This window comes from Pomacea canaliculata, linkage group LG6 (genome assembly GCF_003073045.1).
Source record: "Pomacea canaliculata isolate SZHN2017 linkage group LG6, ASM307304v1, whole genome shotgun sequence".
Lineage (NCBI taxonomy): Eukaryota > Metazoa > Mollusca > Gastropoda > Architaenioglossa > Ampullariidae > Pomacea > Pomacea canaliculata.
In genome coordinates this window covers 28,448,726-28,473,802 of record NC_037595.1, presented here as the reverse complement: position 1 = coordinate 28,473,802, position 25,077 = coordinate 28,448,726, and the positions used below count along the sequence as shown (strand labels likewise).

General features: G+C 37.4%; 2 protein-coding genes across 3 annotated transcripts; one reads left to right on the top strand and one right to left on the bottom strand.

Moving 5' to 3' along the window:
- The first annotated feature begins 389 nt into the window (after positions 1 to 389).
- LOC112566433 (synaptotagmin-like protein 5) lies at positions 390 to 11,345 on the top strand. 2 transcript variants are annotated; one of them, XM_025242634.1, is made up of 9 exons: positions 390 to 639; positions 2,487 to 2,578; positions 3,718 to 3,786; positions 5,889 to 6,073; positions 6,431 to 6,533; positions 7,289 to 7,450; positions 8,308 to 8,534; positions 9,388 to 9,596; positions 10,264 to 11,345. In XM_025242634.1, exons 2-9 carry the CDS (start codon positions 2,561 to 2,563, stop codon positions 10,407 to 10,409), a joined length of 1,119 nt encoding a protein of 372 aa, XP_025098419.1. In that variant the 5' UTR covers positions 390 to 639; positions 2,487 to 2,560; the 3' UTR covers positions 10,410 to 11,345. The 2 variants fall into 2 exon arrangements, with proteins under 2 accessions (XP_025098419.1, XP_025098420.1); XM_025242635.1 differs by lacking the exon at positions 3,718 to 3,786 and having other exon boundaries at positions 397 to 639.
- Positions 11,346 to 16,828: 5,483 nt separating this feature from the next.
- Positions 16,829 to 25,022, bottom strand: LOC112566431 (protein arginine N-methyltransferase 3-like). The gene is made up of 13 exons (XM_025242633.1): positions 24,870 to 25,022; positions 23,842 to 24,131; positions 23,573 to 23,681; positions 23,084 to 23,314; positions 22,526 to 22,766; positions 21,741 to 21,906; positions 20,887 to 21,074; positions 20,276 to 20,354; positions 19,816 to 19,921; positions 19,349 to 19,536; positions 18,870 to 19,007; positions 18,417 to 18,504; positions 16,829 to 17,034 (listed from the first exon to the last, which is right to left on the bottom strand). The coding sequence occupies exons 1-13, from the start codon at positions 24,880 to 24,882 to the stop codon at positions 16,925 to 16,927; spliced, it is 1,947 nt and encodes a 648-aa protein (XP_025098418.1). The 5' UTR covers positions 24,883 to 25,022; the 3' UTR covers positions 16,829 to 16,924.
- Between the last annotated feature and the right edge of the window lie 55 nt (positions 25,023 to 25,077).

The following is a 25,077-nucleotide window of genomic DNA, read 5'->3' as shown; positions in this document are numbered from 1 at the left end:
TGATCTATTTTTAGGGTTGAGCTTGTACTTGTGAAACCATGCAGTGCAGTACAGATTCTCTTCAAATGGTCACATAATTCTGACACTTGCTTGATTCACAACCTGTATATAGAGTGTTGTTGAAAAAGTAAAGTATCTCTTTGTAACCTTCTATAACAGATGAAATGAAGTGAAATGTAAATAACACACTTTTTGTCATATTTAACGAACTTATCAACCATAAACATAATGATTATGCATTATTGTTTTGATTTCATGTATTTTATGAAAGATGAGTCTAGTCACCAGCCATCAGTAGTAAGAAATCAAGAAATACTCTTGGAATAAAAAATAATAGTAATAATGGCCGCTTGAGCAAAAGAACAGTCCTGTTCAGTAAAATTGGACTAGTTTGCTTGTTTGGTTTGTTACTTTATGTGCATCATTTACTGATTCCTTTTGTGCTGGTCAGATGTTCCTGATGGAGCAGAGTCACAGCAAAAATTACCTCCAGATATCAGCATCTCAAGACCGGTGGATGCAGACAGTGCAGGGAGTGAACACTCTGGTTCACCAGAAAAGAGAAGCTCCCCACACCGCAACAGTCACTTGTCCATCCCATCTGCGGCTACAGGTTCACAGTCAGGATCTCATGATGAGGTATGTGAGGTGTGGTGTGTCAAGCAGATGTTTCAAAACTGTTCGGGATTGTCTCTGACCATGCTGTGAAAGTTCTTTGTAACAGGTGCCGTACTTCTGTATCTGCGTGTGCGTTTAGTATATGGCTGGTATGTTGCCATATGTTAGCATTCAGTGGACTGCAATCTAGAGCCATTCTTGCAGCTTCTGTGTGATACTCAGTAACAGGAGCAGATAGAGAGAGAGCAAGATTTGTTAGGGCTGTGGATTGTCCTTCCATGCAAGTGCATCTTACACGCACTTTTGCTCTTATACACTGACACATCCACTGACTAAATATTCACATACTGTTAACAAGAATATTTTTTCTGAAATAATTTAAAAATCAATTTAGTTTATTATGGCTAACAGAGAGGATCAATAATGCTATTGTATTTATTACTCAAACTTAAATGTGGTCATTATAATAATTGCTCAACAATTTAAAATAGTTTGTCGCAGGCTTTAATCTTCTGATCAGTCTTAAAACACATTCCAGTTAATGATTTGGTGTGCAGGTTTCCCAACCATAAAATTCAAAGGGTTTGCAGAACCCCTTGTGGAAAGTTGTTAGTTTTCAGAATATTGCTGAGTGGTTTTATCCATTTTCTTTCCACCTCTACCACCGCCTCAAAAACAGAAATATTGGATGTATTTTTTACCAGTAGCCAGAAAAAAAGTGCACAGCATGTATTTTTTATTTGTTAAAATTGTTATGACTTTTTATACTGATGTCATGTCTGATGCATGTAAAAAATTATCACTGATGTTTTATAAGTAGCGGCAAAATATCGCAGTTCATTTGTGGTCGATAACACATCTTCAGATGGAAAACACTGTGTGTGTGTGCATTTTGCTATGCATGTTTGTATGCATGCACTCCTATAAATTAGGTGTGTGCATGCCTGTATGTATATTCTCATATTAGATTGACCAGCTTTAAACAGGAAAGGAATTAGACTTCAGATCGCAAAGTAGTGTTGAAGCATGGTAAAGAATAATATCTTTAACAATCTGGTTACTAGTAGTAATGAACACAGAATCCAGGTAAAATGTGCGATAGAGGTGGTATTGTGTCAGTGGGCAGTGTGCTGTTTGTCATGGCACGACATACCAGAAGATTAGTGTGGGATGATCTGTTCAAAGTATGACAGCTTAATGGTTTTGTCTAGTGCAAGCAAAACATTAGCGATGGCAATATCTTTAGCTGGCAAGTTATAATGTATACGATTTATGATGTTACATAATACCTTGCTAAAATATTTGCAATCAGAATGAAACAATTATACTGTTAGATCCCCATTCAATTTTGATAACAGATATACACATTAAGTCCTAATGGTGAAGTATTTATGCATTTGTAGTCACTGTTATGCAATGCAACAAAGTAGTAGTACAATTCTTTGTAGGTGCAATAAGCATATACAGCATTTTGTTTGTCAGCATATGGTGTGCTGTGCAGTCTCATTTCAGCTTTGTAACGTAGTGAGTGTACAGTGCATGCTTTTAGCCTAGATTATGCCTCAAAGCAGCTGTTTCTCAGTCTCATGGGTCTGCATAAAGGCTAATATGTGTCAAAAATATTCTTAAATCACCTGATATGCTAATCCATTTTGTCATAAAGTGTTGAAAAGAGTCGAAGGACAGTATAGAGCCCGTAATTTGCATACAATATTTTGTCTTTAGTTCTGGACAAAGTGAGACTGACAAGCTGCTGCTGCTGTGCATTTTTTAAATATATATTTTATGCATTTTGAATGTTTCTGCTGTCATGAGATTGTGTGTTGTAAGCACTTTGTTGTCACACTGAATGCATCCATGATTCACAGAGGTCTTTCGATGATGATGATAATAATTGATGAGCTGATTTGCCAACCATCGGTCGGGTAGCAGATTGAGTGCCATGCGTAACAACATTGGTGTAAGTCTTTGAATTGAACTAATTATTTTTGTTTATGCTTGCTTTTAGAGCTACTAATGTTCTTTAGAGCAGAAAGTTACAGTGATGAATAACGATAAGACTATCAAAGTAAGTGATTGTCTTCTGAAAGGATACTTTGATATGATACCACTAGATATAAGTTATGGAGTATTTGTGCTTCAACTTCATGAGTTGACTGGTAAAAATAATCACATGAAGATTGCTAGAAATACTGGATTTTATGGGTTTCACAGAACAGTAATGGTTATGAATATGTGGGGAATGTAGCAGCATTATCTGACTCTATCATATTACAAAAGAACCAAACAAGTGGATAATTCAATAGTGTACTCTTCACAAATTCTCTCCAGAGTTAATTTCCAATAATAGTAGCCATTATTTTTACTTATTTGTGTTGTCCCAGGAAAAGCTCTCCTTATGTTGGGTTCTACAAATCAAGCTTGGCTTCATTTACAAAGATATCTTGCATAACTTCTGTCCTTTGCTTCCAACTACAGAAAAAAATTATATTTTTTCACTTATTTTCACCCCACAAAAAAATGATCAGTTATAAATGTTAATTCTCAAAAATACATGTTGAGCCTTTCTTCAAATAATTTTTTATCAACACTCGTTTCTAATTTTCATAGTTCATTCACAAATGTTGGCCATTCTGTCTTTCTGTAGCATACTGAAAGGAAAAGTCATTCAAGAAAACAAATAACTTGTCGTAAAATTTGTAATTCCTCCTTTGTTTTGATGTGCTTATGGTTTGTAGGATGTAAATATTAAAATGATCAAGGTATGTTCCTAGACCTTCATTTGTAGTTATTATTGGAATGCCTGTATGAAGAATTTGTGTTCAGGTAGCAGGCTATCTTCAGTTGGACTACAGTATATGTTTTTGCTTATCACTGGTGTCGTTCCTAGTTTAGTGCATCACTGGAATACCCAGTGGTGTTTGCAAAAGAAGTTAGACCAGAAACAAATAATTTTTAATGCTTCTGAAGGTAAAGCCCTTGAGCTGGGATGAAGAAATGACAAATGCAGCTTTACTTGGCAGGCCTTTAGTTCCTCCATTTGTCTAAGCATTCAGATGTATAAAATGTTTCTGTGGTTTTTATCCTCTTTGAGTACAGTTTGGAGACAGTCCCTATATGCATGGTTGTTTCCTTTCACTTGGGTTTCCACCTAGAGACAAGGATGTGGCAAGTACTCGCATGATGTTGATGGTAGCTGTAGGAAGCTGTTGTACTTTGGCATTTGTGCCTTCATTTGAGTATACTATACTACCTCCCATATCCCAGCATGCAGTATTCAACATGGAAATATTTAGATTTGCAGAGATAGATGTCTTGTTTAGGTCCCTGCATGCTTCATGTTTTTAGTAACTGCATGATATTTACATTTGTTGCATGAAAATTAGAGCAGCACAAGAACGATTCCCATGAAAGTGCATTTAGCCACAGACTGCCATTCCTGAAACATGTAAAACTAGAAAACCTGACCTTAATGTGGTGTTTTAGTCTCTACAGTTTAGCATTTCTTGCTCGTCAGCCATGTGGAAGGATTTTTGGAAGAGAAGTGTAAACAGTGAATGCTGCATTGGGCTGAATTTTGCCTTGATGTATCTTATTTGCTGATTAATTTCATGGATAGAATTTAAATAAGTTTGTGCATTGTAGAGTAATAGACACTTTTCCATGGCTGAAACTAAAATGAAAACAACTGCCAGAGCTGGAGAGCGCGCTAAGTGGTCAACAGGTTTTGTAGAAGGCATTATAAACCACAACCCATAAGCTGTTGGTCATCCTGGCACATCCTGTCTCTGAGACTTTGAAGCACATCACGTTTGACGTTGGCCACAAAATATCACTTGTAAGGCTTCACTTGCCACATTTAATGGTAGGTGTGTATCATCCCTCTATAGCCCATATAAAAGCCAGCATTCAGAAAAATGAATGACCTGTCTATACAAGTTCTGTCTGGTGTGTAATCTGATGCCAGGTGTTTTTTCCGGATTATTAGACTTTGTAGTGGATACATTTACTGTGCATTCCTCAACAAAGCATAGTCAGCCATCTTCACCAGTCATTTTTTTGTCTTCTGTTCTTCCATGTTTCACTTCCAAGAGAGGAATGAGAAGAGATACTTGCACAGGTAAAATCTGAGGAGCAGCTTAGACTGCCAACTGTCTTCTTGATCAGTTACTGCTACGGTTTCTACAGCAAACTTGTGTTTGTGGAACAAAGGGCTGCATCCAGCTATTTGAGATTGTCTCTTTCCCTTTGACTATAATGTTGGTACATAAAGCAATAAAAATATTATTAACTCTTAGGGAAGTTTATTGCTTTTGACTCTTTGTGTATCTAACAGCTATATTAACCATTTTCACTAATGTTTATTGGCTTTCTGTGTTAACTAGCTATAATAATTTGAAGCTTCCATAGCATCATGGATCCATTTTAGTTGCCGGTAGTTTGCTGAATTTTCAGAGGCTCTTTTGTGCTATTTATGGACACAGTCTGATCTGTCGGAGTGTTTACAGCACTTTTCATGGCTAGCAAGGGATTGTATGTTTCGTGTGGTGTACGTGGCTGTTGGCAGGAAACTCTGTTGGAAATAGCACATCACTTTTGACTTTGTGCACAAATGCAGCAGGTTAAAGCTTTAATGCCTGGGCAATTCTATTTATAATGCCTTTGGAGTCACAAAGGTATGCTGATGAAATTAAAGTTTGTTGTCTAAAATTATTTTCATGATAAAGGTTAGTTTGGATTAAAGGGAAAATCTCGGTGAGCTTTGAGGGAAAAGTGAGAACTTTGAAATTCAAATGTACTCCTGCTGAAACACATTAATAAGAAATTATATTTTGTAATTTAAAAATGTATGATGACAGCAAAGGTCCTTATTACTTCTTCCAACTTACATTTTTTAAAATTATTATTTTGGAACTGTTTCATAGGATTTTCTAGGAGCAAAAAGGGGAATAATTTATTGTCCCCACTTGGTTGGATGCAGTCAGTATAATAAATTGACAGATAATTTGGTCATCATGAGTACATCGGAAAGAACATTCCTCCGAGTGTAAATGCTGGGAAAAAAATCAGTGAGAGATTAGTAGTTACATTAATTCATTCAAATGCAATAAATGTTCGGCAGTGATTCGTGAAAGTCCTTCCCCTTAAAATTTTTTGCAAAACAGAGAGAGATAAACAGATAGAAATGTAGAGAAGTGGATAGGTATGGCAGGTCAACAATCAACACAGGTATACATGACATCCAGCTGTCTGATCTGCACCTTCTACAGGACAGCCGTGAAAGTCTGGCAAGTGTTTACAGCAATGCTGGGGAGATCAACTATGGGCGCATTCCAGTAACAGGAGACATTGTCTTTGGCCTGGACTATGACCATCGTCACTCTGTGCTGAAGATTGACGTGAGGAACTGCCAGAACATTGCGCCTGTGGACACAAAACACAACCGCTCAGATCCGTAAGTGTGGCAGTGCTCGTCATAGTTGCTTTCAGTTGTATTCCTGAGTGATGGATTAAAGCATACAGTTCGCTGTCATGCTGACAGTGTCATGACTGGGCAAAGCTTAGTAGATATCATACATTGTTATATTGAAAGTTAAAGATATGTTGTATAGGTATGTTGATATTTATGTTCAGGTTCTTTATTTATCATTACTGACTGCCCCTTGTATCAGGCTGAATTGAACTTGCCTTAGAGTGAGGAAATGTACCATATAAATCCTATTATTATTATTTATGTGTGAGTGTGTGTGTGACGGATAAGTTTTTACCCAGAAGCTACTCACAAAGCGTTATGTTTTCTGTCCTTTTTCAGCTATGTGAAAGTGTACCTACTACCAGACAAAACTCGCTCTGGAAAACGGAAAACAAAAATCAAGAAGCATACCCTGAACCCTGTGTTCAATGAAGTGCTTACAGTCAGTATAAAACCATTTCTGTGCTTAACAGATTAATTTTAAAAACATATTCACTGTGTCATTAGTAAGGTGACCAGACGTTTCGGGGGCGAAAGCGGGACACGTGCCGATGATGGTGTCGTCACCGTCAAAGAACACCGAATCAGCGTACGGTATTCCGATTTTTAAAGACAACCGGGACATTTGATGGACTTGCCAGAAAGCCAGAAAGCGGGACATTGGGCATCCGCCCGATGAGCAGGCGGGACACGAGGTCAAAAGCGGGACTGTCCCGCCTAATGAAGGACGTCTGGTCACCTTAGTCATTAGCAGTTTTTGTAATATCACACCTTCCTTTGTAAGTTCAGTTGGACTAGCCTGATTTTTAATCTGACATAAATTAAAATTGTGAGGAAATTTTGTATTAAAACTGGCAGAAATTTCGTGTGAAAAATTTAGTCTTTTTTAAAAAAAAAATTGCTGCATATTTACAGGTATAATGGTTGATGTACGCTCTATTTAACCACAAAGCTATCTTGTCATTCACTGCAAGCATGTTTTATTGGATCAAAGACTTTAAAAAAAAAATTTCTGTTACGTTTTGTAGTGTCTTTTTGAAAATCCATGTTACTTTATTTCTGTGAAAGAATTCAGTGGTGTAGTTAACAGTTGTACTAAAAAAAGAATCATGTCTACATAAAAGGCTTACAAACATGCACTCTGCCACTGTTTAGATTTGGCTGCCTACTTTACAGAAGTGACTTGCTATTTTACAGTACAACATTTCTAGAGGAGAGTTGGAAAATCGAACTCTGTGGGTGACAGTATGGCATAGTGATCGATTTGGACGGAATGATTTCCTGGGAGAAGTTCTGATTGCTATGGACACTTACCGATTTGACGATCCATCCCCTTGCGCATACTCTCTGCAGTCACGGGTAAGATTTGGAAGAAAATATGCCATTCACTTAGGTTAGCATTAAAACACCATCTTTTACGATCTTTGTACCAGTGCAAACAGTGCCTCCCCATCCATGACACATGGGAGGTGATTGTACAATCAATTCCACTCCTGTCAACAATGTGTCGTGTGGTCCAAGTATTTTATTCCTTCACCAGTTGATGGTAACGGCTTGGGTGAAACATACTATAGCTGATCTTTGCTCAGAGGATGGGATGTTGCTCTCACATATATGTCTCTCTCTTTTTTCTAACTGTTCACATTTTTTCCATCCTCTGGCCCTGTTATATTCCCCTAAACCATGTGTGTGTGTGTGTGTGCATGTGTTGGGCTGTAATACTATACACATGTTGGGCCATGCTATTACACACATGTGAACACAGGTTTTTCCCCCAATAGCTGTATCTTTGAACAAATGTATGACAGAGGTTACTGAGTGTAAATCTTTTTTTGTGAGCGCCATTATGAGGGGGAGATGTGGTATGTACATATAAATCTTCATTATTATTAGCCCCTGGGTCCTAACTGCTAGGCTGGACCTGGGGTATTGTGCACCTTAGGGGAAAGTTATATTTGTATCCTTAGAGCTGCCCTCCTCACCCACCCCTTTTCTGCCAAACCACTGATAACACATTCAACTAACAATAACTCTGTTTGTATCATCAAATTTAAAATGAAAATAACTGTTAAACACTACATACACAATTATATCTTTAAGAGATCTTATGTATATTTCACCTATAATTTCAATAATTTATTGAACTATAGCTGTATTTGTTTTCATTGGTGTGATATGACAATGGCAGTCACAGATCTACAATTTCTACATTACAGGCACAAGAGTCGGTGGGGGAAGCAATGCAATACAAGGGGGAACTCTCTCTGTCATTAATGTATGTCACACCGGAGAAGGTTGCAGCAGCCTCTCAGAAGTCCAAGTCCAAACTAAAGAAATCAAAATCTGCAGCGGAACCTATGGGAGAGATTCACGTCATGATCAAATCTGCCTCCAATCTCACTGCTGTGCGATCCAATGGCACTTCAGATCCCTTTGTGAAGGGGTAAGCTAATATTACTAAGTTTATGAAGAGGTAAGCTATTTCTCTTAGATTCTCTTCCTTTACGTCCCAGCAAGACAACTCCACTCCTTGTCTGATGACCGTCTCCTAACTATTCCTATCACCAGAATAACAACACAGTTACTGTGCAGCAAAACTATAGAATTCATATCCACCACCTAACCGCTGTTGAATCCTTTAAATGTGGACTGTAAACACAACTCTTCCTTAAGCATTACTCCTAACAACAGTCCACATAATGCTAGTCCTTTGCTACACACTTCCCCCTCTTTCCCACTTATTACTACTTCCCTGCTCGTCTTCCTTTGCAAAGTCAGGACACTCTCAGTCCTTGTTACTTGGATCTTCTTTATTTTAGATTTATCATCAGTACTGTTGTTGATCCTTTCATCGTTCATATGTTGTTTGCTTGTTCTTCTGTCCCTTAAATGTTGCCCATGTATTGTTCTTGTTCTTAAGCCCTAAAAGCATTTATTATCATTACTAAGTTTGTGAAGGGGCTAGCTGCTATTACTGAGTTTATTAGGGGATAAACTATTATTACTAAGTTTCTAAAAGGTTAAGTTAATTTTGCTTGTCTTGAGAGAGTATGCTAGTATTGCTAAGTTTGTGAGGGTGTAAGCAATAGTACAGTATATTGCTAAGCTTGTGAGGGGGGTGGTGTTAGTAAGTTTTGCTAATACATAAGCTGTTACCTCTGTTACTGTTGCTTCTAAATGACTGTTTAATTAGAGCAGCTTAATATGATGGAAATGTGTGCTTATCTGACTATTTTAGTTTTTCTCTTTCAATTTCTGAGGGTCATTTTTTTCAAGCAATTTAAATATTTGTCCAGATATCTGTTGCCTGATCGTGCACGAAATGGTAAACAGAAGACACCAGTAGTGAAGAACACTGTCAACCCAAGCTGGAGCCACATCCTAGTCTTTGATGGTATCACACCAGAAGAAATTCCAGAACGCAGTCTGGAGTTGACAGTCTGGGACCATGAGAAGCTTGGTACCAATGAATTTCTGGGTGGCGTTCGACTCAACACTGGTCTTGGTTAGTTTGACATCCACAGCTTTGAGACATCCGATTTTAATTTTTCAATTAACGTTCAAGTCTTGCTTATTGTGGTGTGAATGCTGTATTAGAGAAAAATCTGTCTATGCTGCTCTGTTCAGAATTCTTTAGTTGGTCAAGCATTTCATGGCACATGCACAAGCAGTAGCAAATCTGCATGACAGTGTAAGTTTAATAAAATAAATATACAAGTGACAGAAATTTAAAGAAAACAGATTATGTTGAAAAAATATGTTTCACCAGAATTCAACAAACAGAATTTGAATAAATCAGCCATAACACTAGCATAAATGAAAACAGATGTGCTTTTTGCACTGAATCGTGCCGTCATGTTTATAAAAATAAGGCTGGTTCAAAACCAAATGCTGGGGGTGTATACTGTTTTTACTCTGTGCAAAAGTAAGTAGGTTTTGTGAGGGATTCAGATCAGCTGCACTGATCTGAGGCTGTGCTAATTTTATTTCTGGTCAGTTTTGAAGTAAGATAAAGATTTTCTTTGTATTTATTTTAAGCTCAGTTAAATTAAAGATTAAAAAATAAGTTAAAACAGCCCCTATACAGAAAGGAAGTGGAAAGAAGGGTTGCATTGTTTAAAAGTGATGGGATGAGATTGCTCATTTCTAAAGTGATGAATGTGATGATGCAGGTGTGGCAAAAGGTCTGCAGGTGGACTGGATGGATGCCCGGGGAGAAGAAGCCATGGCGTGGCAAGCCATTATGGAGCGTCACAATGTTTGGATCGATGCACGTCTTCCACTTCGTGCCTCTATGGGTAAACCTTCCAAAAAATGATTGGCTTTGCTTGCTCTGGCCTTCTTGGATCTTAGTGGTGACCTACAAATAGTTTTGATTCCACAAGAACTTCTGCTGTTGAAGTCAGGGACAATTTGTGTGCAAGAAGGCATCTTGATGATGAAGGGATTTGTTTAGGCATGTGGATTGGAATCAGCATGCCTTTAATTAATTTTACATTTATGCAAGACAATTCTTTTGTCACAAGCATTTATAACAACACACCTGATAACACTTTTATTTTAATCAAAGTAAGGTTCATGTGCTGAAATTTTTGTGCTGAGTTTTGCAGTATGAGAGATGCTGCCTGGCAGAAACAAAACCAACCAAACAAAAAGTATCAGGCTCCAAGATCTGAAATGTTAATGCATTTAGTAGTATACTTTGAAAAAATTCAAATCGAATTTAATCCAAAAACTTCTTCTGACTTATCAAAGTATTCAGAGCAATTAAACACTTCTAAATATGTTCAGCAGCATTATCCCACTGTATTACTGGTCCAGAGATCATTCATCTTTTGATTTCTGGGCCACAGAGCTATTTGACTTTATATCAAAAGAAAGGCCACAGATGGAACGGGAGTGGTACAGAACAGTTGAGTATCATCGAGTGGTTGTACCTTGCCACAATGCAGATCTCATGCCAGGACTTGGTTTTGTAGAGTGCCAGTGCATGTGTGTACAGAGATATCAGCCTTACTATATAGAGCTCATGAGACTAAATAGCAGACTCAGTTTTTGATGCATAGTTTTGCTCAACCTTGTCATTGTCTATCCTGTGTGCATGACACTCCTTACATTTCCAGAATAATATTAGTGATCCTTGTAAAACTGGCTTACGTATTAACAGTAACATTGCTAACATTATCTTTGTACTGATTCTGGTGTGAAAAAGTGCTGTAAATAAAGTTTTCCACACCATTAGAAGCGAACATTACATTTTTGTTGGTCGAAATACCTTTGGAGAGACTATAGCTGCACAAATATTAAGACTGGAATCACTTTTTCTTTATTTCTCGTCATGCACTAGTTCAGCATGGTGCAATACCATAGATGTCTTTGACCTGACTAACCCTAAAGCGGATAAGGGTAAGGGGAAAGAGACAATAGAAAATCAGGAGAATCTCTGGGCCAGTGTAATAATATCTCACTTTAGTAGCAGTAATAGTCGTCATTTATGAAAATAAGCATTAATGCCTGGTCTGTTACCAGACTACCATGTTTATTCTTTGCTGTTATGTGATATATTTCTTGGTTGTGATCAGTGGAAATAGACCGAGTTGAAATGATACATTCCAAAGATTAGGAACCAATTTGAATGTTTTTCTTAGTGCAGTTTTGAAAAGAATGTTGGCTTCTTAGGTCATGAGGAAGCTGCTGGGCATGCGTGCATGTGCTTGAACATGTCTCTGTATGAGAGAGAGGAGGGTTGGGGGAAAACATTGATGCATGGGCATGTTTAAGATCAGATTCATGCAGTGAGACTTCTGTATTCAAAAAGAAATAGGCGCATGATACAAGCACTCATTTTGACTTCAGTTGTCAAAATCTACTCTACTGATGTAAAGACTGCATTCTGTTTTCAATTATCCCCCACCACTCCCCAAAAGTCTGAAAAATATGTTGTGTGGCGTGCCTGTACACAATGAGTGGGCAGACAGGGATGCTGCATAATTGGCAGTCTAATCAGAGGAAATAAGAAGCAAGTATATTTGTTGCATGTCGTACTAAAGCATACTGTGCTAGATCATTTGTTTTTGCAATGTTTATGCATTTATTATACTTTTCAATATTTACATAGAATGCAGAGCAGATACCTCACAAGTACCTGCTCCATGAAGTATTGTTCTGACACGCAGCATGCAGTAAGGCCATTCATCTTTCTTGTCTACTTTTCAAATGAAGGGACTTGTGCATAGTCTCAGGCCAATGATAATGTTGTAAATGATGGGGTATTCACAAGAGACATGTGTTAAAGTTGGCCGTTAAAGCTTCAAAAGTGATAACTAATCCTAGGGCTTATTCTTTTGAAATCCATGAGAAATTTGGCTGCTGTAAGCACTAAAATCATTGCCTGAAGATTAGTGAGCCTGACGAACCTAGAGCCTTTGTTGGCACGGTGAACGTGCAGCTAATTTACTTTTGCTGACTGTCCGGTTGAGCGTTGGACAGATTGTACAGACATCATTTGAGACTAGTCTCACAGTCAAACTGTTTGCGTCATTGGGGATAGTAGTGTTTCGACTGATGTTTGTAGTTTCTGCCTTTCCAACTGGTGGAATAATTATCAGAATCTTCACCCGAAGAAATCTTTTGTGTGGAAAAAATCCAGTTTTGTCACTGTTGTTTTCTTGCTACCTTGTCACAATCTTATACCAGAATGGGCAGTAGACCATAATAATAAATCTGAAGAACCAATCTCCTACTCTTTACTTTTTAACACCCCACATCCTTAGTTGCTTCAGCATCCCATTCGGCTGTTTGCATGATTTAGCATGGTCTTGCTTAAACCTATTCTTAATGTCAGCATACTTTGAGATCTGTGAGGCATTGCCATACACATTTTCATAAGTTGTAGTGTGCACAGCATGCCAGTTGTACACACTTCCTAATTATCTTTTGAATCCTCATTTTGTTAGAACATCATTTTACTTATCTTATTTTCGCTAGGATGTTGGATATGGAAATAAATCATCTGATTAATTTTAAGAATGTGATAAGCAGCAAGACAGGAGAAGATGAGAGTAAATATTCCATTCTCTAAAATATTTGATTCACTGAAAAGAAAGAGAACATGATCATTGTGAAATTTGAAAGCTGAATTCAGCATTACAGCAGCAAAACAGCATGTCACTAACCATGTTTTATGAATAAATCCTTGTTCAGAAATTCACTCCTGATGGCTACTGACTTCTGAAATCCATCAACATCTTGGTGTCAAGAACCCCTTCATTGCTACTTAAAATGATGTTCTGTAAATCTTCTTTAGTAATTGGAAAACACAAGCTTTGCTGTGCTATTGTCAGTGGCTTTTTTCCTAGCTTTCAGTGTCATCAGTTTGTCTGCTCCATGCAAACTTTATTGCTCTAGAAGAGCTATCATTTTTACCTATAACACTGGTTATTTTAGGGAACATTTTCAGGTTCATGTAGGTGTATAGAGGGGAGGTTATTTACAGTACTGTGCACAGTTTAAGATTTACCCTTCCTGGATTTTTTAAAAATTTGCACATAAAATCCTGATCATAAAATAGATTTTTTCTTTATAAATACACGCTCTTCTTTTATGTAAACTAAATACTTATACATGTACAAAATAAATTATGGCATATATTCATTATCTTTATTTCCATTCCTTCTCTGAATTTCAGAAATGCTTAACTGCAAAATCTGTTCAGAGTAATTCTTTATCATAAGGTTGGTCTGTCCCCCTGTTTTATGTTAAAAGAATTTTTTTGAAAGCTCTTGCTTGGCTATGGTGATCTTTGTGTAAACATCATTTATTCTGCTGGGAAATTATTGTACAGTTTGTGTATTCCTAAAATTCCCTAGGGGAGTATTTATTTTTGGACAGATTCCTTTATTAACTATGTTTCAGGAAAGTAATCTTGCACGTGGTCTCACATTTTCTTTTGAAATCTCCAGTGATTATATCCTAAGCCATGAGATTTGCCATATATACATATACAGGCAAACTAGCTGGCGCCTTCATTGCTGTGCAAGATATATAACATGCAATATGTCACAGTGATTACATATCTCTGTGCCCAGGATGATGAAATGAACTTTTGCATGGGTATTTGTAATAATCCTTTTTTTCCCCTTTTCTGCATTTCTTGCTGAAGGATCAAAAGAGGGTCGGTGTAAATACTAATTTCATTTTTATTGTACTTGTATATTCCATTTATATATACATAGGATGTAATGTGTTGGCACATTTGACTAGAAAGCCCATGGGAAAACACTTGTTTTTGTCAACTGCAAAATTTCCTTTACTGATAAAAGCAGCATACCTGCTAATGGGTGAAATCAGAGTACCAAAAAAAAAAAACAAACTTTCAACAAATATATGCCTCTTCTCGTCACTTAAATCCCTATAACACACACTGTATACAGTTGAGGACTTGTAAAATCTACTCTTAATTGCCTTGGTAGTTTGCCATAAAGTAGCTAGACCATGTTGGCCGAGCACTAAAAGTGAGGTAGATGTCATTTATTGTTCCAATGAATGCAGCTAAAGGACTGTAATATTATGATAGCTACTCTGAACTGCATGAAGTTGGGACTTCTTTAAGAATTCTGTCATAAAATATAGAAAGCTGAGCTTGCACTTGGCAGTCTCAATCATTAGCAAATGATTAGCCTATAGAAAGATTATGGAGAAGAAAAAGAACCAGCAAAAGTTTGATGCTGTTTGGCAGTCACAAAGATAACCATGACTCTGTTACATTGACTGCCACTTTATAAATTTCCACCTGCCTGACAACCTCTCTGCGTGCTTAAGTTCATGAATGCTTCCCATTTGTAAACCGTGGAAAAGTGTTTGGAGAGTGTGTGGCCAGCCCCACATATTGTCTAGTTTTAAAGTTCACTACATTTCTATGACATCACAAAAGTTTGTCCATCTTTTGCAATGCACCAAGTGTGCTTGGCTTGTGGAGAAGCTTGACTGAAGAATGTTAGGCAACTTGATTTACCAATGAGATAAAATGTTTTGAGCGTCAAGGTGCGAGTGAATTGAGCTGTTTTTCCACAAGAGGAAAAATTCGTGTTGGGTAGCAGAATACTTAAGCTTTTGCATTTTCTGTGCCTTGCTGTTTAAGTTTGTGTATGTTGCATAGTTTTAAAATTAATCTGGAAGTTTGAATTATGCAGCAGAATAGCTTTTCCACACAGCATCATGGTTGTCAGGCTAATTGTAATTTTAAGCAGTGAAGACTGAAACATAACAGATAATCCTTTGAAATGCATATGGTTTTGAATGGAATTCCATAAGTAATTCTGCATTTGGCATCTGTTAACGGGGCTGACTGCTTTGTTGTGATGTAGCCTTAATTGCTGGCTAGGCGTAAAACACCTATTACCCCCCCCCCCCCATCTCCGTGAGTAGTAACTATACAAGCTTCAAAATGTTGTAATCCTGTTAACTGTTTATATCTTTCATTTAATCCTGCAAACACACTGATAAGGAGGTAGCCTGGTTACCCCAGTAAAAGACTGTACAGATATAGTAAAGTCTGAAACCCCTGCAAATCAGGACCACGCAAATTGACAACTTTGAATGCCAATATTTGCTCCCTATTGTGACCTTTGCAATGCATTCTTTCATGCCATCTTTGAGAGCTTAACACTGACAAATGTGCCGCCTATCCATGGGCCTGCCCTGCAGGTGTCACCTTCCTTAGTCTGCGAGGCGACATTTCTTCCCATCATGCAGTGGACTCCAGATTCCTAATGGGTATTATGAACAGAGAAACTGCTCGTTTCCTTCTAATTACTCTGTATATATGTAAACGACCATTAACTGAAACCAATTTTGGTAATTGTCTCATTGTGGGATCTCTGGTTTTACAAGACTGGCATTGATTTTTAAAAAAACAAAACAAAAAAAAACCACACCTTTTCTTCCTTCATTTCTTCAGATCTTTATCATCTTGAAAAGGACTTCATGGAAAATGATGGAACGTGGTGTATGGAAAATGAAGCGTATTATGTGAAAAGTATTGTATGGTGGGTGTCTCATTCACTATTCTGTTACTATGACGTTTTTGATGTACAAGATCTCTGTATGCTCTATCCTTAGTTGTAGGTCTTGCCACCTTTTCTCACTCATTTGAGCAGATATTTTAAAATGCCAATTACACTGTGCCTTGATGCACTTGCAAAGTAGTGGGACTTGCAGGAGGGAAGTGGTCATTGGTGAGAGAGGTATATCTGTGCATTGGCTGTTTTCTTTTTTAAAAACATGTACTTTTGATGCTTTTTCAGTCTTGATGCTGAAACTATAAATGTATACATACAATAGAAACATTGTAAAAAGTCTTTTCTTAAAACGGACTATTAAACTTCTAAGAATCATCTGACTTTGGGGTGCATTATGGTATGTTTCAAACATCAATACAGCTACAATATTGCTAGATCATTAATACATCTGCTTACCTGAATTTATGAATGTCAATATGCATTCTCCCTCTGTCAGAATAAGCCTGTATATCTGTGCACCTTGCTTCAATAATTAGAAGGTGTAGTGAATAGTTCTTCCATGTTTCCAACAAGCTCCTTTCCCAAACATTACTTAAAATAAGATAGTTTTCTCCTGCTCAAGAAATTAAAAAAAAATTAGATAATGTACCCAAAACTGCAGCTTATTAAAAGGGTGATCACATTAAAAGTCTTAAAATAACCAATAATAGTCAAAAAGTACAGGCAAAATTGTTTATTATTACATACAGTCGAGACATTAATTTAGAGGGTAAATATTTAGATGCACATCATCAAAGTTCATTCTTTAAAAAAGTCACTCCATGAAGTATTCTCTAGCCTTGCCATTGAGTGTAAGAAGAATCACAAGACTACGTGGATCCCGGCGATTTTTCTTTAGACGTATGGAGCCCTCCACTTTTGTTCCTGGCAGCAAAATAAAGAGCAGAATGTTTAGTCACCAATGCAAAACACAGAAGTGTTTGGGAGTTAGACACAGTCTCATGGTGAAGCAACACAGGAAGTGTTGCGGTAGATAATAGGAAAACAATTCAGTATACTGTTAAAAGATAGTTATATGAAAGACTGCCCTGAAGACAAAAAGCAACGAATAGAACCACGGACGTGTAGAGGTGGACTGCTGTCTGCGAAGACCACCGCTTAGCCCTTTTCGAAGTTCTCCGCTGTTAGTCTCAGCAAGACTAAACAATGAATGTGACTAAACCGGAAGCTTAGTATACACCAGCCTTGTACTAGTAGTAAACTGGAAATAAATCGTCTGCAAACAGTCTATGAATACAAGTTCGTGATAGAACTCTGAGGATTTAACCAAGTACAAAATGCAGTCTGCTGTGTTGGTTTTACCCAATCTCAATGTCACCCAGGACTTGCATTTATTCTTTCTTGTTCTCTATGACAGTGGTTCTCAAAGTACTTCAGACTAGGGACCACTTTACTGAAGTAAAAAATACTCTGTACCATGAATTTGAAATTTAAATTGCCGCCTTTGTTTCATTACAATTCAAAACTAAATGTACTTTTCTGACAGTATTATAGTAATAATGTTTACACAAATTACACATTTTGCAAAGTACACATAAAAAGTAAAAATACGGAGGTGCACTGTGTTACTAAGGGTAACAGATGACGCAGTTAAATGATGCAATGCTCGCGCTGTGACATCGAGACTTGGTAGTCAAGCGCTTTATGGGAAACAAGCAGATGGGCATTGATAAAATTAAAACTAATGTGAAATCGATACTGGACTAATTAACATATCTGGTGATTTAAACATCACGTGGACCACCTGATTTGTAAGCGGCCCACAAGTACCACACTTTGAGAACCCCTACTCTATGGTGTCTGCAACTCTCATACTGTGAATTCAATAATAATGTGAAACGAAACTAATCATGATATTTAACCTACATAAAAAGTTACTGAAAACGGCTCTATGCACTAAAATATTGACTGGTAAAATAATTTGGGCAGGCCTTCCCTGAGGCCTGTACATGGGGTCTTTGTCACCATCTGGAAACAGCAGATTTACTCAACCCAGACTGACAACGGTGCTTCATGAACATGAATTTATACCAAGATATGAACACAATTTATAAATAAAGACTGTACTTTCCTACCTTAACTTGAAAATTTAGAATGTTACACATGCATAAGAAATGTGATAAGTCTGAAGTGGGCACCCTAAAACAGTAAGCACACCTAACTTGCTTGGCAATTCTGAATGAAAATATCTCTATGAAGGCATGAGATGTAAAAACGATGACAGTTCAAATACAAAGACAACAAACCTTTTGTCACAGGCAGTGGCTGGGGTAAGAGAAAAATAGTCTGTTTCCAGTGTGTTGGAGTACTGGCTGGCCCTGTGCTAAAATGTATCTGTAAAAGAAATAACTGAACTAAAAGTCGCCCAAACTAGCAAAGGGATTCCTAATAAACATGTTCTTCATTCTCCTCAAGCTACATCCAGCCCAAGCTTCAACAAATTTTTCATGTTCTTTGCAAAACTGACATATGCAGATTTAGAAGTCTTAACTATGATATAAAAATGAACAATCTTACAACATCTAATAGACTGTGGGAAAAAAGTGTGTGTAGGGGGCAGAGTTTGTGGGGTGGTAACTCGCTCCAGATTCACTAAGAATCCAGCTCTAAGCTCTCTACATACACAGCAGAAATACTAGTGAGAAAAAAAAGGAATGCTATTCTAGACTATAAGAGATGAAAGTTAAGAATAGTTTTACCTTCTGGCTGCATTCTGATTCAAAACCAATGTCAAAATAACCAATAACTGCTGTCATCTGTCCTTCACGATGACATTCAAGAGAAAAACTGGCACTGAACTGCAGGTCATCTAGTGAACAGGTGTTAACATCGATCCCCTTTGGAGGTGAAAAAAATAAAACAAAAAATATATATACCATAACACAGTTTTTAATTACATTTGTGATTTCATCATGTAAAGTCATGTTTGCCAATTGATTCCATAAAGATCTTGCCTATTTTGGCAAAGCACGTAAAGACTGTTTAAAGGTTGTAGAAGGTGAAGTTCTATGAGCGCCTGTTGGCTTTCTTTACTCAAAACAATGAGGTAACACACACACTAACCCACAAATCTAAATATCTGGACACAGTTACCCCCAAAAAGAATCTTCACTTCTGCTGTATTGCATTAGCCTGTGACTATGCTAACATAAGAACTATACACCAACACCTGACTCACTTTGATGCAGCAGGGGTCTGTTAACAACTTGCTGCTTGAAACAACTTCTACGTCTGCTTCACAGTAGACCTTAGTCTTCAAGCAGGTCATACGGAATCCATAAACGTCATTCCAACGCCCAAGACGTCTCTGGTGCATCTCTTGATCATCAATGCCCACCAGTGACAATGTGCACTTGTCTGGGTACACTGCATACAATAATCGCCATTGTTTAGGCATTTTATGTCAAATGTATTTAGTAATGGTCTAGGACTTCACTTTGCAAACAGATGGACACTAGAAGCGGGGGCAAAAAAAATTAAACCATCTTAATTGATGAAAAGTGTGTACACCAAACCCAGCAAATCTTTAGGGCAAAACAGAGAACTGTCCTTGTAAAAATAAGAAATTGCACAACAATAGGTCAACAATGGCTAGCAGCATCACTTTGCAACCCTTTTCTCACAACATAGTATGAACTGACTTACCACAACCCCCTGGTTTCAGAAAACGATCCCTGGCAACCAAAACAGTATCCAACATGGACTCAAAAAGCAGAAAATAGCCCATCCACTCAGACACAATAATATCCACCTGTAAAACCAATCAAAATACTTCGTTTGCTCAAGTACACTAATGTCAAGGTCAGCAATCAGAAAAAGCAAAGAAGAAACACAACTATGACAGCACTGAAAGTAGTACCAGCAAACACAGCTGACAGAATGGTCATCTAGCTGCAAATGCAATGGACTGTAAGGGGTTACTGTATTAAGAATGGGATGAGGAAGGTGGACCCCAACCCTCTTTCTGTCTTAATAACCACTGCAAATGGTGAGTATGGAGAGTTCTCTTACTGACTTCCATGTAAGCTGAAGAAAAGCTTCAAATGTTTTTAGAACACTAAAGATCTATTAACTGCTTTATGGAATTAAAAACACACTTATATACCTTCTCAAATTCTACAGGAAGTGTGATATCTTCAAGCCTTCCTTTCAGAAATGTTATTTTGTCTTGTAAGCCGTTCTCCCTTAAAGACAAGAGAAACACTTAATTCTATAGTCATGCATCACTTAATGGCAGAGGTACATTCTGAGACATGCCTCCCTATGTACCTTCATTGTTATGCAAACATCATAGATCATGCTTACACAAACAGCAGTGTTTATTATCATTGCCAAGTATTATGCATGTACATAATAGTATATACATATACTAAACTTTTCTTTGACAGGAGGATTTCTACACCAGCATAATCACAAACACGAGAAATGTATCATACTACAATGCTGCATCCGCTACAACAGGAATCTTTTTTAGCTCCATCATAATCATATGTAATCACAATCATATACGTGTACCATTATTGACAGAAATGCCATTATGTAGGGCCTGACTGTAAATAAAGTATTTCCCTGTGGATAGAGGAAAAGATAGACTCCAAGACTTATTAAGCAAAGTAATAACAAGCAGGATAGCTGGTAAAAAGAAAACAATGTACATGTACAATGTGACTTAGCATTATTCAGCTTTTTGTTTAAAACAAATCACAAATACGTTACCTTGCAATATCCATAGCTTGATATATGATTTCTGATTGGTCCACACCAATCACATGACGTGCACCTGCTTTGACAGCAAACATAGACAGAATGCCAGTTCCGCATCCTACATCTAAAACTACTTTGTCTTTCAATATGTCTGAATTCTTTAGCATGAAGTCTCTGTAACTCTCTGTTCTCACTTTGTCCTGCCAGAAAAAGACAAATGGCAGCATAAGGTACTAGCATATTAAAAACAAAATCTGGTCAAATTGTGTAAATGTCTGTAAACTAAAAGAAGAGTTAAGTGATAATTTGAGACAGACAGCAGGCAAAATCAGTTTAACATTTTCTTTTTTCAAACTAGGTCTGCAGGTAAATGTTTTCACAACTGATTGAAAGAGTTTGTCAGTTACAATAAGCAAGAATTTTAGGCTAAGCAATGCACTGACATAGCACTGTCAAGTTCAATTTCTGTTTCTTTTGAGAACTCAAAGTTTCCTTTGTACCAGCTACTTTTTTCACTTCCTTAACACCCATAACAGGTCCTTGTCTCTTTACTTACATCATTAACAGAAAAATGCATTCAGTTTATGCACGGATGGCACAAAAGTAAAAAATAAAAAATCAACAATTTCCCATCCATAGCATAGTACGAGACCAATTGTTTTTCAAATTCTTTCAAGTGCAACAAAACACACCACTGGATGCTTAATTTAGTTGTTGAAGAGAAGTAGTTTACAGCAAACTTAATTCCTGAAAAAAGGGTCAATGGTTCTTCCTTAAGAATCAATTTCTCGCATATAAAAGCTCAAACTGACTGAGGAAGATTTAGATGAAACCGAGACAGGCATAACTTGCAGAACAATATCTACCTCAAGCATTTCTGTGTGTATGCTGATACGAGCATACGATGAAAAGTATGCATCATCTTCATCCACTGTCAGTTGCTCAATGGCTCCAAGCTGTGTTTTGCCTTCATCCCTTTCTGCATCCCCAGCTCCCCCTGATCCGGACAACACCAGGTCTCTAGCCACAGCCCTGCAGAACACAATATGAAATGACTCCCTGTTATTTCTCTAACGACCAATCTTGGTGCAGACTCACCCAAGTGGAGAAAATTCAGATGTGATCTGTGTTTTGTTTTATATTCCCACCTAAAAAAATCTGAAAATAATAAACCAACTTAAAAAAAGTATTTTATCTTTTGATCGGTAGATGATTCATAAAGTGAGAATCATTGATAACTGCTGATATATCAAACAAAATCACCCCGAATCATAAAATAATGCCACAGATTGCTGTTTGCTCAAAATATAAATTTGTACCAGTAAGTGCTAGAGTTTGGTTTGAGACATTATATACTAGTCTGAGAGCTATTTAGCTGTTTTTCTTACCCACTCAATACTTTTTTTTGATGAAGACCAGCTATGACCACATGCTTCATTTACAGGCATGGACCTCTTTAACACCATGCCTTAAAGTCACAACACATAAAACAGAATCACTTAAAGGGGTGCATTTTGGATAGGGATTGGGTGATAAAATATATCATCTAATTAACCTGTTACTCAAGTCTGCCGTCTCATCAGTATCACCATAAATCTGCACACACCTTTATGAAAGCATGTAAGCGCACACACACACACACACGTTATACCTTAAATGCTCTACATCACACAACAACCGTTGCAGCTCTGCTTCTGCTTGTACTGCTCTGGTTTCTGCTTGTACTGCTCTGGTTTCTGAAGCATGAAGTCTCTGTATGAGTTCATCTGTAACTGCTTGTGCACGCAAGCTCAGTTCTTCTGTTGTACTTGCTGATGTACAGGAATGGGTGCCAGAAAAAGATTCCGGTTGCTGTGCAACATTCTGATGTCCAATATCTTCAGATTCTCTGTCTAGATAAAAAAGAACCACCAAAAAAAAAAAATTAAATAAACCAAACAAAAGATTAGGTTGTATCCAAATAGTATATCCAAATGAGATCATGTTATCAAAACAGAATGCAGATCTCGGATGATCTCTCTCTTGCTCTCTTCACTCCATCTGTGTGAGGGATTATAAACCTCCTGAAACATCTGTGACTCCTCTTAAGAAAGAATCTACAATCAACAACATCTGGGGACAGCATTTTTCACAAATTTAGATTTGATCACATGAACATAACTTCTATGTCTCAAAGCTTTCACAAACTTCAGCTAGTAAAAGAGCTTACTGGAATGTTCAATGATTAACTCTTTATCACACAGCAACCGTTGCAACTCTGCTTCTGCTTGTACTACTCTGGTTTCTGAAGCACGAAGTCTCTGTATAAGTTCATCTATAACTGCTTGTGCTTGCAAGCTCAGTTCTTCTGTTGTACTTGCTGATGTACAGGAAAGTGTGCCAGAAAAAGATTCTGGTTGTTGTGCAACATTCTGATGTCCAACATCTTCAGATTCTATGTCTAGATAAAAAAGAACAACAACAAAAATTAATCAAACTAAACAAAAGATTGGATTGTATCCAAATAGTATATCTAAGTCATAGCATCAAGGCAATGCAAAAAGAATTTTTATAAATATGAATGAGATCATGTTATGAAAACAGAATGCAGATCTTGGAAGTTACTTTATTGCCAATTTTATGGTGTCCCTAATCCAATCAGAATGTGAAAATAGAACAATATAAAAATTGACTGCTGTACCTAACAGAAACGACTCACCATACTGAAGAAGAAGATCATCTGGATCAACAGGTTTCATGTACATATCATTCTCCCATGGTGGCTTGATGCCAGGCTGAAGTTGGTTCAAAAAGTCAGCAGATGGTGTCTTCAAAAATAAATAACAAAACATTAAAAATTCAAAAGTTATTGCTTCTATTATCCCCCATCCCTCCAACACTATCACTCTTCTCTACTGACACAGTAACATGTGCAATAATATGTTTGTATTGCTCATGGTGCAAGGTATCTCAGAAAATGTAGCTTACCTTAGAGCGGATAAAATTTATGAGTTTGATATAGCCTATGCAGTCCAGCTGCCAGTGTTGGCAAATTGTAAACAGATTGAAGTTGTGCAGCTTCTGGCAGTGAAAGAAAACATCCTCTGCTGATTCCATGATGTTGCTGCAGAACAAACATTTGACTGGCCCTTTTGTCAAATCTTCCCCATCACAATCATCATCCTGGTCATCTTCGTCATCATCTTCCCAATCAACATCCTGAGTGTTCATGGGCTCACCATCCTCTAGAGGAGGCATATCAAGCTCCAGTGTTTCATCTGTTAAAAGTTAACAAGCTACGAAATAAAACCAACAAAGTAAAATCTGTCAAGTTTTTTTTTTATGACAAAGCTGCACACTAGACACAATGTGTGACAATACTATGATGACAATGTCAACATATGAATTTAAAATGTCGCTCCAAAAGCAAACATAAGACAAGAAGGATTTCTAAAATACATACTTAACATATTGTCTATATAGCATATAACCATAAAGATTCAGTTAACTTCACACTCAAAATAAACAGGGCACCCTTGAAATTAATAGGGAATTGGTGCAAAAAAACAAGGTGTCTTTAATCAACCCATATCCAGTATATTCAACAGGTCCCACCGCTAAAAATAAATATAAAATAATGTATTAAAAAAATACGGGTTTAAATCACCTTTGTGCGGAATCTTTGAGTATGAAACTTGTCCTAAAACTTAATACCGCTGTGCTGTTAAGTGCATTCCCACCTTCATATCATAGGTGTATTCAGACTGATTTAAACAGTAACTAAATTTTCGGTATTTGTGCGTTTCGCGTAAACTGCAATCGTACGTGAAGCAGTGTATTTGTTTTTGTCACAGGGGAGCGAGCGACACTATCGTCGGCACGCTTCTAATTTTGTCGTTTGACGTCCAGGACCATTTATTTTGCAATGATACTGATGTTTATTTCATATCTACGTCTGCAATACAAAAGCTGCTAGAAAAAAACTATAATGTAATCAACAACACGTGGAGTCTTACCCGAAGAAGCCATGTTTTCTTCACGAGGTCAAGGTTAGAGTTCAAGCTTTCGGTTCTACCAAGGCCGTTTATACGTGGACTGCTGTCTGTCTGCCGAGACCAACGCTTAGCCTTTTGCGAAGTTCTCCGCTGCTAGTCTCGGCGTGCCTCAATAAAGAATGTGAATAAACCGGAAGCTTTGTGCAAACCTGCCTCGTTTGAGCAGTTA